At 46.6% G+C, this 14,801-nt stretch overlaps 1 protein-coding gene and 1 non-coding gene across 2 annotated transcripts in view; one reads left to right on the forward strand and one right to left on the reverse strand.

Annotated features, from left to right (window-relative positions):
- Nucleotides 1-7,647, forward strand: part of HHIPL2 (HHIP like 2) — a 26,181-nt gene extending 18,534 nt beyond the window's left edge. The window contains exons 7-9 of the mRNA XM_070474485.1: nucleotides 2,923-3,004; nucleotides 6,012-6,094; nucleotides 6,749-7,647. Coding sequence (XP_070330586.1) covers nucleotides 2,923-3,004; nucleotides 6,012-6,094; nucleotides 6,749-7,209 — 626 coding nt within the window. The 3' untranslated portion in view covers nucleotides 7,210-7,647. The remainder of the gene's footprint in view (nucleotides 1-2,922; nucleotides 3,005-6,011; nucleotides 6,095-6,748) is intronic.
- Nucleotides 7,648-12,177: 4,530 nt separating this feature from the next.
- Nucleotides 12,178-12,250, reverse strand: TRNAT-UGU (transfer RNA threonine (anticodon UGU)). The gene has a single exon. It is a non-coding gene; the product is annotated as a tRNA-Thr (tRNA).
- Nucleotides 12,251-14,801: the final 2,551 nt, after the last annotated feature.

The raw sequence follows: 14,801 nt of genomic DNA on the forward strand, positions 1-14,801 counted from the left end.
TAGTTGCACCAGAGCTCTGCCTTCACTGTTGCTACAGTTATTTCCTGACTCTTCCAGCCGACAGCTGGCACAAATAAACGAGTGAGTAGATGGAGTGAATGGTGGGCGTGGGGCTGTATGGCTGAGTTCTGATGGGTTGGGTTTCTGAACATCAGTCACTGAAGCACATTTCCAAGAGGGCTGGCTGAGGTCATAATGATTGCAGTAAATTCATATTGCATATGTTTTGCTTTATATAGCCTGTTACAGTTTTTTGGTGTGTTGTTCTTACCCTAAAATATAGTTCTAAAGGGGCTTCCCAGGTGGCTCAGTGGTAAGGAATCTGCCTGCCAATGCAGAAAACATGGGTTCGATCCCTGGGTGGGAAAGATCCCCCTTGGAGCAGGAAATGGCAACTCATTCCACTATTCTTGCCTGGAAAATCCCACGGATGGAGGAGCCTGGCAGACTACAGTTCATGGGGTCACAAAAGAGTCAGACACGACTTAACGACTAAGCAACAACAATACTTTAAAAATGTCAGTTGGACCTTATAGATGAAATTCACTTCTAGCATTGTCTTCTAAAAATACGATAGGAAGCCTATGGCATGTTTAGGATATATAATTTGCATAAACTATAGTCATGTGTAGGGAATATGCAGCAACACAGGTTTTCCAATTCTTTTAGACCAGAAATTGCATGGTTTGGAGGGACCCGTGCCCAAGAGTGACCTGTCTACATGTTGGTAGACAACTCATTTATCTCATGTCAACATTACCTCGGATGAGGTGATGGTTTCTAATCAGAGGGGCCAACTGGCTCTAGGGAAAGCTTTGTCCTAACTCCTCAGGCCCCCACCCCCACCACCCCTTACAAGGGGAAGATTATAGCGTCAGTCCACAAAACCAGTCTATCAGGCAGCTGTTACGTTGTATGCAGGGCTCTGCAAAGAACATTAGCCTCACACTCCGCCCGAAACAAATATTAGTCACTGTTCACCACAAATTCAAGGAAGAAGATGGTTTAAATAGCCCAGAGCCATATAAAGCTCTAGGCTTTTCCAATTTGTACCTTGGTAAGATGTTTCCTTCCATAAATTGAGACAGCTTGCATGAAGCACACAATAGCAAGAGTATTAAATCCAGGGTGGTAGGACAAACCTTGCACCAGGCTCAAAAAACCATCACAGTGAACAGAGACATACGGAAGTCAGAGGAACTGCCGATGATTGAACACTTTCTCACTTAACACCTAATAGTCAGGGGAGGTATTCTCGTCTCCCTTTTACAAATGAATAACTAACACGAGGGTTACCCAGCTGGGGAGGTTGCCCAGGACAATACAGATAGTAACGAGTGTTATCAGAATCCAGACTCAGATTTATCTAACTGAAGTTGGGCACAGAAACCCTTCACTGTCTCTCATAGGGAACTGTGAAACGAGGTGGAATGAGGTACCTACTATGAGAAGGGAGTGGTGTTTTTTGGAGTTCAAACAGGAGAAAATGGGAGGAAACGGGCCCTTGTGAAAGAGATGCAGGGAACAGTGGGTGGAGGTGATTTCTGCAGGGTGTGGAGAAGGCCAAGTTGAGGGGCTGAGGACTGAGGGGAAGATCATGGGAAATAAGGAAGCCAGGACTGAAGAAGGTGGAGCTGGAGGACAGATTGAAGTGGGTGGGGGGGGGGGGAGCGGGGACTAATGCACTAAAGAAGGGGTGAGTGAAAGTCACTCAGTCATGTCTGACTCTTTGCGACCCTATGGACTATACGGTCCCTGGAATTCTGCAGTCCAGAATACTGGAGTGGGTAGCCTTTCCCTTCTCCAGTGGATCTTCCTGATCCAGGAATCAAACCAGGGTCTCTTGCATTGCAGGCAGATTCTTTACCAACTAAGCTATCAGGGAAGCCCTAAAGAAGGGGTAACAAATAGTCCGTTGGATTGCAAGGAGATCAAACCCATCAATCCTAAAGGAAATCAACCCTGAATATTCACTGGAAGGACTGATGCTGAAGCTCCAATACTTTGGCCACGTGATGCGAAGAGCTGACTCATTGGAAAAGACCCTGATGGTGGGAAAGATTGAAGGCAAAAGAAGACAGGGGCAGCAGAGGATGAGATGGTTGGATAGTGTCACTGACTCAATGGACAAAAGTGTGAGCAAACTCTGGGAGATGATGAAGGACAGGGAAGCCTGCCGTGTTGCAGTTTATGGAGTTGCAGAGTCTGACACGACTTAGTGATTGAACAACACTGGCCAAAATGATAGTTTGGATTTTTCTGTAAGATGTTATGGAAAGCCTCAATGAACTTTGACCAACTCAATAATAAGTGGTCTTCAGCCTGTAGCTCACCTGTCTCTGGGTTTCACAGAGAATCCTTATCAGTATTGAAGAGCTGGGGAGGGAGAAGGAGACTCACTGAGGTGAAGTTTCTGAAAGCAAAGTGGTGATAAATGAGATGAAAAACCTTTGGTTTATGGAACATTATGGGCTTCCCAGGTGGTGCTAGTAGTAAAGAACTTGCCTGCCAATGCAGGAGATGTAAGAGACGCAGGTTTGATCCCTGGGTCGGGAAGATCCACTGGAGGAGCAAATGGCAACCCACTCCAGGATTCTTGCCTGGAGAATCCCATGGACAGAAGAGCCCGGTGGACTACAGTCCATAGGGTCACAGAGTGTCGGACATCACTGAAGTGACTTAGCATGTCAGCAGAAACATGCCCCTGTTGGGTGAGACTCCGAGGCTGTCTGGGAGCTGAGATGGACCTTCTCCTTGGGGAGCTCACAGCCCTTGAGGCCTCTCTGTCAGGTGGGACTCTGGGGACCCCTTCCTGGGGCTCATGTATTTCAGGGCCACAACCCTGGTGATGATTTTCTGCGCGTCTAGCTGTCTGGGCCCAGCCTTGTGTCCTGTCCTGATTGTCTGTTCCTGTTTTCTCAGGGGAGCTCTACTTCTTGGCCACCTCTTACCCCAGTGCCTATGCACCGCACGGATCCATTTACAAATTTGTTGACCCATCAAGGTGAGATTTGGGTTCCTTTTCTTCTCAAGTGATTTGAATTAGTCCTTATTTCCATGGCAGATCAGAAAGACAGTCCTCACTCCCCAAGAATTACTATCAATAGAAGTGATCAACAAAGCAAATCTTTGCTTTAGATTCAAAGCAGATTGGACTGATGAAAGTGTAGGACAGTTATGGAATATTTGGGAAACGAGCTCTTCATGGCTGAAAATGAAGATCTTGAGCCTTTATAGGATGACTAGTTGTAGACCTGTAGCTCCTGTCTTGTTTTTTTTTTTTTTTTTTTTGGCCACACTGTGCTGCATACTGGATCTTAGTTTCCTGACCAGGGATTAAACTTGCACAGTGGAAGCGTGGAATCTTAACCACTGGATTGCCAAGGAAGTCCCTTGTTTGTTTGTTTTTTTAAAAATATGCTTCTGGAAACTTCTGTCTGGGATCATCTGACAGTGGTGTACAACTCTGACCACCTGAGTAAATATTGCTGCCCTTCCGTGGCTTGGTCTTTGGCAAATACAGTTGGCCCTCCATATCCGTGGGTCCCATGTTGGTAGATTCAACTAACTGTGGACCAAAAATATTTTGAAAACTTCTGGAAAGTTACAAAAAGCAAAAGTTGAATTTGCCACGCCTCGGCAGCAATTTCTGTAATGTTTGCAATTGTATTTACAACTAATTGCATAGCATTTGCATTCTTAGGTAACGTGAGTAGTCTAGAGATGATTTAAAGTATACGGGAGGATGCGTAGGTTATATGCAAACACTCCATCATTTTATATAAAGGACTCGAGCATCAGTGGGTTTTGGTATCTGCAGTGTCTTGGACCTGTCCCAGGAGAGTCCCAGAAGCAGCTGTATCTTCAACTGTTCGGTTTCTCTGTGTCTCCACCTGACTGTTCCTAGAATTCAGGGACAGCACTTATTCAGTAGGTGGACCCTATGATGTGTAACTCTGCTTTTCTGCCCACCTCCTTCGGGGACTAACCGACCTCCACTCATCTGGCAAAAGCCAAACTACAGCTTCCCATTTGTGAGGTTGTTGAGTGTGCGTCCCTATCTGTCCCTGGGAGAGTGATGCGGGGTATCCATCCCGAGAGCTCTGGGCAGTGCACTGGATTTATTAATATCTCAAGATTCTTACCCAAAGCAAGAAAGTCTCCCCACAAATCAGCCTGAAGGTAGACCTGCCAAGGACGACTTCCCTTGAGGCTTACGTTACCTCATCTGGGGTAGTTATTCAGAGGACATTTGGCAGCTCAGTCCAGCTACTGGTGAGGGCTCAGAAACCTAGCCTAGCTCAGTTCCTCTTGGCAATAGGGCTCCCTTTAGGTGTTCTCAGAAGTTCCTGGAAGGGACTTTGTCCTTGAGACTGTGCCTGGGGGCTCTCCCGTTGGGGGGCAGGGTTGCCAGGGTGAATTAGGGACTGCTCTGTCTCCACTGCTGGGTCTCCTCCTTGCAGATCTCCTGTGTTCCAGGGATGGAGCAAACCCAGGGTCTTTAAAGTGCTTCTGGTGACTGACCGAGACTGTGTGGGGAGTTTTCTGCTCTTTTAATCAACAGGTTTCCTGTGTGAATCCCTTCTTCTTTCCTCTGAAAGTTTCCTGATTAGATTAGGGGATAATTTAGCTCACCTCTGGCATCATAAGAGGTCAATTATAAAGCAACTGTAAAGGCTGTTCCACCTAGAAGACATTGACATTTATCGAGCCATTTCTGTGTCCCAGCACCGTGCTGGGTGCCGTGCATGCAGGCTGATATTCAATGCTGACAGAATCCTAGCAAAGGCAGGGTAACACCCTCAATCAACAGATTATGGTAACAGCCTTACTACTTTAACTCGCTTGCCTGAGGTAGAGCTAGTTAGAGGGGCCAGAGGATGGGAACACATCCCTCTTTCTGAATCAAAGTCTTTTCAACACCGCCCATTCAGTTCAGTTATAATGATGACTTGAATTGTAGAGACTTTAAAAAAAAAAATTCTGTAGCAATGCATCCCAATTCTGCTTTTTTAATTCTTCAGCCCATCTTCGCACTAAATACACCCATCCCAGCTGGGTATGAATGCTGAATGCTGGGTATGAATCTTGGCTTTGCTACCAACTAGTTGGAAGTGCTCCTAGTCTGCAAAGCCCCTCTTATTTCAGAAGATGCACTCGGGGGACAGCAGTGTAAGAATCAAAATACTAGGAGGCAGAGGGGCTGGTGTTACTTAAGGGGCTGCTGTTACTTAAGGGGCTGCGCCATGAGTATCTGAAGAGATTTTCCTTAAAGGGAATTGCCACTACCATCAGACCAGAGGCAGAGCGTCGTTCTCCTCATCACCATCACTACCATCATCACCCCCAGAGCGTTTGTATGTGCTGACCACTGCTTCAAGTGTTTTTTTAAATCTCATTTAAAAAACAGTTTAGGACTTCCCTGGTGGTCCAGTGGTTAAGACTCTGTGTTTCTACTGCAAGGGGCGTGAGTTCAATCCCTGGTCCCCTCCCCTGGTCCCCAGGTCCCCAGGTCAGGGAAGTTCCACATGCCACACAGTGTGGTGAAAAAAACAAACCACCTCCCACCCCATAACAATAACAACAAAAACAAAAAATAAGTTATCCATTCATCACTTATGGTGTGCCAAGTACACAGGTTTTAGTTAATCCTCCCCATCTCCCTGTGAGGATGGTGCTGTTATTTTTTCTACGTTAATATTTGCGAAAATTGAAACTCAGCAAGTCTTACTTGCCTGTGGTCCCTAGGACTTGAACCCTGTTCTCTGTGGCCACGCCCATGCCAACCCCCTCCCTACACTGTCCCCCAAGGGCCTGCAGTGTCCCTGTGATGCCCGTGTCCTTCCTCCTCTCCACCTGAGCTCGTTGAAGATTCCCTGCTTCATCTGTCCCATCCCTGTGGGGAGGGGAAGGCTGACCTCAGTCCTTACACCTCTATACCTGTGGGTGACCCCGATATCCTGGTTCCGTCCTCAGAGTCTTGTGTCCTCACTTTTTCCATCTCTTTTCAGGAGAGCACCTCCAGGCAAATGCAAGTACAAACCAGTGCCGGTGAAAACCAAGAGCAAGCGGGTCCAGTTCAGGCCACTCGCCAGTGAGTCCACGTTTGTCTTTGGGCTCAGGCCTTGGCATCACGGCCCTGGCTGCAGTGCCCCGTGCCAACAGCTGCCATCCCGGGGTGGTGGGTCCTCTTTTCTCACCTAAGGCTTAGCCTCTGGATGAGGACCATAACCTGCGGCTCAGCCTGTGTGTCTTGGTTGTGCACCAGGGGGAACACAGGCTGCCCTTCATTCAATCATTCATGTATTCGTTCTTTCATGTCGAACTTGTGCTAATCCCTGGGGATAGATACACCAGTGACTTGACCAATAGTTTAGAGCCAAAGGAGACGGGGGCAGGGAGTCCAGGCACGTGAAGAAATAAAAGAACACTGAGATTCTGGCTAGAAGGATGTCCAGGGGTCTGAGAGGGCCCCTGAGAGTGAGGAAGGACCTCTTCCTTGGGGTAGGGTGGGGAGTCAGGAAAGACTTTTGGGGAGAGAGGTGGTGTCTTAAGGGCACTGTTCTACAGGTACGCATTACTGGAGCGACCCCATTATGAAAGTCTTTTATTTAGATCAAGGCCAGGGAATTAAACATATTAATTTCAAAAGAATTTATATTGAAGAACCCTCAAGTGGGCATAGGATTCCTCCCTTACCGCTACTTTCCAGGACTCATATTTCTCCTAAATTAATGCTCATTTCCAGAGATGGTCTTGGACTTGCTAAAGGAGCAGTCTGAGAAAGCCGCTAGAAAACTGTCCAGTGCGACTTTAGCTTCCAGTCCAAACCGGGCCTCATCTCAGAAAGCCTCCTTCAGGAAGCCAGCTTCTCCCACAAGCAGCCGGAAGACATCTCCAAGGCTTGGTGCAAAGAAGAGAGCCAGGGTGTGGTCCCCAGGCTCCCAGGGGAAGAGGAAAGGGATCCCCAAACGCCCTGGTGGCAGAACCGGGCAGGCCGCACGGCAGAGACGAGCTGGCAGAAGTCTGCCTCCGCCTCTTGGGTCGAGGTGGCCTCTCAGCGGACCAGAAGCGCCTCACCCCGTGGAAGCTGCTGCTGCTGCTGAACGTGACCTCAGACGTGCAGGAAGCTGGGGGTGGAGTGGGGGCCGGCAGAGAGTGCCCGAGTCGGGGGGCCGGGTTGTCCTCTCCCCGAGTCTTGCCAGCTGAACGGAGGCTCCTCATCTGCTTCTGCGGGGAGACCAATCCCCACCTAGCTGGGGCACCTCGATAATCACGTGCACTAATCTGTAAGCCTGCTTCAAATCCCGCTGCGTGTTTCCGTCTTGCTTTGTAAGTGTCTGTGGGCAGCAGTGATAACATCAACACGGGCTCAAATGGACATATATCCTTTGAGCTCCTTGATGTTTGTCTGGCGTTAAGGAATTTGACGTGCCTCACCAATTTGCCTTGAGAACCATGTCTCTCCCAGCTCTAAGAGGAGGCCTGTAGTGGCAAGTTTCCAAGGAGAACCTCTTCTAAAGTGGTCATCTTCTTTGCCCTCAGTGAAGCTCAGGGTCTGAATAAGGGCAGGTCCTATTCTGTACCTCTGGCAACTACTGTTTTGCTCTGGCAAGTAGCATAATAAAGGTGATTCCATTGTGCCTACCTGTTGTGTGCTAAGTTTAGATACATATTCTGAAACCTCAAAACTTTGCATCATGTGTGTGGCCATATAACTTACATTGAAGATGAGAAAAGTGAGGCTTGGTGAGGCTAAGTGGTTTGCCCTAGACCATAGCAGTGAGGGGACAGTCAGCTGTTTAGCTGGACTTGAACCAATGCCCCGGTCTGCCTCCTGTGAACTTGCCTCCCTCTAGGGCCCCCAAATGAGGATAGGTGACTTTTAACCAGGTATTTGAGGAATGAAAGCACTAAGAGAGGAAATGATCCCTGTCTTCAAGAAGTTCTCCAAGTTCTGCAAAGCATCCAAAACAGTGAAGACAATTTGACTTAAGCAGAACAAAACCAAAAATGCCAGGGTTGTTAAGGACTTTTAGAGGTCATGCGATTCTTGCTTCAGATGAGGTTGAACATACCCCAGACAGATTATTTTAGACTTCCAAAGATATAGATTCCATTTTTTTCTTTAGCAATCTCCATTCATAGGGTAACCTAACCTAATATAAATACACCAAACCTCTCTTTGAGTCTCTTTCTCTTTTTTCTTCTTTATTAAAGATGCAAAACGCTGGTCATCATTTTCTGAAGACCATTTTTAGATCATCTCTTAGCTATCTCGGCTTCCCAGTTGACTCCGTGGTAACGAGTCTGCCTGCCAAAGGAGGAGACACAGGAGACATGAGTTCCATTCGTGGGCCAGGAAGATCCTCTGAAGGAGGAAATGGCAATTCACTCTGGTATTCTTGCCTGGGAAATCCCATGGACAGAGGAGTCTGGTGAGCTACAGTCCATGGGGTCAAAAAGAGTTGGACACAACTGAGTGACTGAGCATGCACCCACGCACGGATCTACCTGCCTTTACCCCATCTCATGGTTTTGCTTTGCTTTACTTTCACTTACCTTTGTAGCTCTTACGAACACTCTTGCTGACTGAAAAAAATTGCACGGATGAAAGTTGAGAGTTATATTTTATTTGGCAGGCTTACTGAGGACTATAGCTCAGGACAGCAACCTCTCAGCTCTGACTGACTGTTCCCAACAGGTAAGGGAGGAGCCAGGGTTTATAGGAGTTTTTGCTGAAAACGGACGAACAACATGTGGTTGAACATCAAAAGATTAATGCTAATCACAAAGAAAATGGACAGTTCATGTTAAAGATCTCAATGCTTTTCTACGTATGGGAAGATGCAAAAGCGCCTGGGTTTATTGAAATTACTCCTTAGCTATGCATCTTAACTGTCTAGAGCCAGTATCTTGTTTTTCTTCATCCTGAATCCCCATGAAGTTGCACCGTCAGGGGTGGCTTTAGTGGCTGATGACTGGATGGCTTGTTTACTGAAATGGCAGGTGATGTTCTTTGTACACACTCTCTGGGATATTTGTACACACTCTCTAGGATAAAAATGAATTTCGGGGTCTGACCAACCCTGACATTTTGCACTTTTAGCTTCTCAGATGAAGACACCAATGAAACGATGGGAGGGCTTACACTCTGCATCATTTTGTTAAAAGATGGCTGAAAATCTTGCTTTAGTTCAGGGAGACTAAATCTAACCTTGGAAACAAATATATGTACTCACTCTGCCTCACTTTTTCCCCTGTACAATCTTTCTTCAAAGACGTGTGGGTCTGGCCCTATTTAATGAATATGAATGCAAAAATGCTCAACAGAATTTTAGCAAACTGAATCCAACAATACATAAGAAAGATCATGCAATAGGATCAAGTTGGATCACTCCAGAGTTGTAAGGATGGTTTAACACATGCAGACCAATCAATGTAATACACCACGTTAATAAAAGAAAAGACAAAAACCATGATTATCTCAATGCATGCTCAGTCACTCAGTTGAGTCTGACTCTTGTGACCCCATGGACTGTAACCCCCCAGGCTCCTCTGTCCATGCGATTTCCCAGGCAAGATTGCTGGAGCCGGTTGCCATTTCCTACTCCAGGGGATTTTCCTGACCCAGGGATTGAACCTCTGTCCCCTGTATTGGCAGGCAGATTCTTTACCACTGAGCAACCTGGGAAGTCATGATTATCTCAATAGGTGCAGAAAAAGCATTTGATAAAATTCAATATCCCTTCATGATAAAAATCTCTTACCAAAGTGGTTATAGAGAGAACATATCTCAACAAAAGCCATTTATGACAAACCCACAACCAACATAATAAGGAAAAATCTGAAAGCCTTCCTGCTAAATTCAGGAACAAGACAAGGATGCCCACTCTAATCACTTCTATTTAAGACAGTATCGGAAGTTCTAGCCACAGTGGTCAGGCTAGAAAAAGAAATGAAAGGTATCCACATTGTAAGGGATGAGGTAAAATTGTCATCATTTGCAGATGACATGATCTTATATACACATAACCCTAAAGACTCCACACAAAAATCATTAGAACTAAGAAATGAAAGGGGGAGGGATAAATTAGGAGTATGAGATTAACAGATACAAACTACATAAAACAAGAGTGTATATATACACATATATAACGGAATCATGTTTCTCTGTACCTGAAAATAAAACAATATTTTAAATCAACTAAAATTAAAATAAAAAAGGTCTGAAAGTGTTTTGAGTCTTGAGGGAAAGGTGTTCAGAGTTCATGTGTCTAAGTACAGGACCACATCCATCAAATTCAAGGCCTTCTGAACACAAGTTTTCAACAGGAGGATACTGGGTCTAGAGATGGGAGCTGAATAGGTACCCTGAAATACTGGGAGCCTAGGGAAGGGGCAAGGTACTCCTCTCTGGCCAAGTGGCTTTGTTTTCTGAAAGATGACTGGCAATGCCCATGAACTTTCACAAAGGGGTAAGTAAGTAAGTGTCAGTCACTCAGCTGTGTTCGACTCTTTTTGACCCCATGGACTGTAAACCCATCAGACTCTTCTGTCCATGGGATTTCCCAGGCAAGAACACTGTAGTGGGTTGCCATTCGTGTCTGCAGGGGATCTTACAGACCCAGGTATTGAATCTTGGTCTCCTGCATTGCAGGCAGATTCTTTACTGTCTAAGCCACCAGGGAAGTCTAAATAACCAATAAAAGATGAGTGTGTTTTTCCAGAGCTGACATCTTGGGAACCAAGATAGAAATTCTTACAGTTACATCATTCTCAAAATGAACCCAGTTTAAGAAATACATTCTCTTGTTTTTTGTGGAGTTTAAGATTATGTTAGGGAGGTATGTGATTTCAGCACAACCAATGCCATGGTTACTGCTTGCCAGGCACAGTACTGGCTCTGGGAGACCCAGAGATGAAAGGTTTACCTGGCATGAGCACAAGTTAAGAATTAACTTGAACTCAAGGTCACAGGATTCTGCACCATCCAACAGAAATGAGAGCTGCAAATGGAAGCCACACATGTAACTAAAATTTTTGTTTCTAATTTTTTTCGAATTTTTCATTAAAAATAAGTAAAAGTAATGCAACTATATTTTAGTTAACCCAATATATTACATGGACATGAGTTTGAGCAAGCTCCTGGAGATGGTGAAGGGCAGGAAAGCCTCGCCCACGCCTGCTGCAGTCCATGGGGTCGCAAAGAGTCAGACACAACTGAGCGACTGAACAACAATATATGACAGCTTTGTACCAATACGTAATCAATGAAAAATTACTAACGGGATAGTTCTCTTTCTCTGTACTAAATTTTCTAAATCCAATGTGTAACCTATTCTTTCAGCACATCTCAGTCCGAATATCCACATGTCAGGTACTCAGTCAAGGGCCGCAGGTGGCTAGTGACTTCCTTACAAACAATCCTTTATCAAGAAATGCTGGGTGGAGAGAATTCATATATTCAGAAAAGGCTCTCGCGACTTTAAAAGTCACGCGGCATTCTGCAATTCAGGGGAAAAAAAAACCGGAGACATAAGACCGGCTGCAAAACTTGGCTTCCAGAGCAGCCCGGGACTGTTTATTTTTGGGAGTCGCTCCCCCTTCCTCTCCAAGGGGTAGGGCCTTGGAGCCAGGCTGGGCTCCGAAGCCCGGGCGGCCACGTGTCATCACGGCGCGGGCCTCGGTCCAGGCCACGCTGGCCAAGCTCGGAGTCCCGGAATCGGCTCAGAACGCGCAAGCCGGCCGCGGACAGGCGAGTGGGCGCTTAGCCACAGCGCCCCCCGCCGGCCGCGCGGCGCAACTGCAGGCGCAACACCGCCTCCGCGCGCGCCCCGCCCGCGGCGGAGGGCCAGGCGCCAGCCGCCCCCTCTGCCCTTTTGTGGCTCAGTGCAGGGCGGATTTTGCAGGGCGTGAGAATGAACCCCTGGAGCCTCGCGCCTCCTTTTCGGGAGCTTGGGCCTCAGGTTCTGGTAGCGCCGCGTCGCCGAGGACCGCTTTTCCTTTTCCTGCTGTTTGTTGTATTCCGGTATTTTCTCTTCCGGGTCACTTCTAAAGAACAGTAAAGCATGTCAGGAGCAGTTACTTTTAATCCTGCAAGAAGTAACGTTTTCAGAAATCATTTTGTATTTTGGGGCATATTTACAAAGGGACGATTTAAAAATGGGACGTAAGAGGCCCCAGCGAGGATCGAACTCGCGACCCCTGGTTTACAAGACCAGTGCTCTAACCACTGAGCTATGGAGCCTCCTTGCTACCTGGCGCGCTCTAATTCAGGGACATTGGGAACAATATTGCTTTCTAGCAGTCGGAAAAGAGTTTAGCCTGTGCATCCTCTATCAATGGCAATTACGAAAACATCATAAGTAGAAAAAACCCGTTCTGAAAATCGTGTGTTTATGATTACGAGTCACTAAATCATGCCTATGATAAGTTATAGATACAGATAAGTGCTGGAAGGGAAAAAGCAAAAATATAAGTGTTCTGATATTACTAGTGGTATACTTTTACATCTTAAAAGAGTCTCCAATCTGTTGTTATATGACAATTTGCATCATGTTTCACACAGGGAAGTCGTAGGGTTCTTATTAAGTTATTGATTATGGATGAATTAATTGATTCAACACATATTTATTATGTACTTACCTACTATTAGACATTAGAGTGAATAAGTAAAGCTTGTCCCTGCTCTTTTTAAAAATGATTTGGATCATGAAACGATGCCTTATTTCCTTTTGCTTAATTAACTATTTACTGAAGGAATGAAATTATGCAGGCAGCAGGAGCTAGCACCGCGTGAAGGAGAGGATGAAGATCACGCGCTCCCAGTGGTCTGCGGACTTCCCTCTCTTACCTTCTTCAGGTGTCTGCTCACGTTACCTTTCGCAACGAGACCCTCCCACCCCTTACTTAAAGTTGCACCATCCTCCTTATCCTGCCCTTTTGCCCCATGCTACTTACCTAACCTTTCCTACTAGATAATGTGCTTTCTATTATGTCTATTATTTCTCCAGGTTAAGATGTTGATTCTTTTGAGGCCAAGAGTTTTTGTTTTATTCCCTGCTGTATTCCCAGCACCCAGAATAGTGCCTAGCGCACAGTAGGTGCTCAATAAAGGCTGTGAGCCAGCAGAAATCAGGAAGACACTTTGGGAGATGCCTTCTCATCATCCTCCCTTACTTCCAAGGCCTCTCCATCCAAGCTGGAATTTTGTAACATCCTTTATTTTCCTGTGATTCATTCAGCCCAGCATTTCAAATGGTGAACTCTGTGTATAAGTTAAATAAGCAGGGTATCAGTATACAGCCTTGACGTACTCCTTTCCCAATTTTGAACAAGTCCCTTGTTCCATGTCTGGTTCTAACTGTTGCTTCTTGATCTGCATATAGATTTCTCATGTGGTAAGTAAGGTAGTCTGATATTCCCGTCTCTTGATGTTCTATGGTTGGCCTCAGAATGGTCATGGCACTGGTGAGTGTATAATGAGGCTCCAGGCCCACTGGAAGTTGAATCTTCCACAATCTTGCACCTGGTTGGTTCTAACCAGTTCTGTCATGTCCTGTGGCTGTTGCATTCTTTTCAAGGCTGTGCCTTGTCCCTCTCCCTCCTGTTTCACCTCCATTCCCTTGATCCTGTGCTGTCTCTGGCGATTGGAGCTTCACCAGCAATTTTCACCTGCACCAACCCTCCTCACAGCCCTGGTGAACAGGATGTGCAGGCAGTTGCAGTAGGATGTGATAGAAAAAAGGCCCCTCTCCTCTCAACTCTAACTTCTGAGCTGTAGGATAAAGGACATAAAGATGAAGGATGAGAAGAAAAGAAGGATCAGGAGGGTGGCATCCTGTAAGGAGTTTAATTAGCTCATAAGTAGTCTGGTGGTAGAGAAACAAGTGTAAGGAGGTTTTATATTTAATTTTACATCACTTCTTCCTTCTCCTGACCCACTTTATCAAGCCCCTGGTGTCTCATTTGATAAAGAATCCCCCTGCAACGTGGGAGACTTGGGTTCAATTCCTGGGTTGGGAAGATCCCCCGGAGAAGGGAATAGCTACTCACTCTAGTATTCTGGCCTGGAGAATTCCATGGACAGAGGGGACTGGCAGGTTATAATCCATGGGGTCACAAAGAGTTGGACAAAACTGAGTGACATTCACTTTCAGTCTGGTGTTAGAGAAACAAGTGTATGGAGGTTTTATATTTAATTTTATGTCCCTTCTTCCTTCTCCTGGCCCCCTTTATCAAGCCCTTTCACCCCTTGTAAAATGGAGTTGATTATTTCGGCTCCATCTTGGAGCACTTTGGGGAATTCAGCACAATTGAGAACTTGACCCTGGGCAGAGATTGTGAAGTGCCAGCTACAAACATGACAGACGATGTGCTTCATGGCCTGAACATTCCCTCCCAGGCTATGGTCAGCCCAGAGCAGAACATCTCAGGGAGAGAATCCAGCTTGAGGCACTGGGACGTAGGGGAAGGCATCCCAGGCCCAGTTGGAGTGGAGGGAGAGGAGGAGATGGAAACAGAAGTCCCCAGGCTGTGCGCTGTGTTCCTTCTGCTGTAGGCAGCACTCTGCGCGGCAGGCAGCTTGCCTTGCTCGCCCATCCCATCCGCAAGCTTGCCTTTCTCTCCAGCTGCGCGGGGCTGAGTCCCTTGCGTCGTGGTGGGGGGAGGGGAACAGGACCGAGCCCGGCGGCCCACCGCCTGCCCGGGCATCCATCGGCTCTTCTGCACTGTCCTCGGCATCATTGTCTCGCGCCCGCTGTCCCGGGAGCAGGCCTTATTCCAGTGCATCCACAGTC

Source organism: Odocoileus virginianus, chromosome 11 (genome assembly GCF_023699985.2).
Source record: "Odocoileus virginianus isolate 20LAN1187 ecotype Illinois chromosome 11, Ovbor_1.2, whole genome shotgun sequence".
NCBI lineage: Eukaryota > Metazoa > Chordata > Mammalia > Artiodactyla > Cervidae > Odocoileus > Odocoileus virginianus.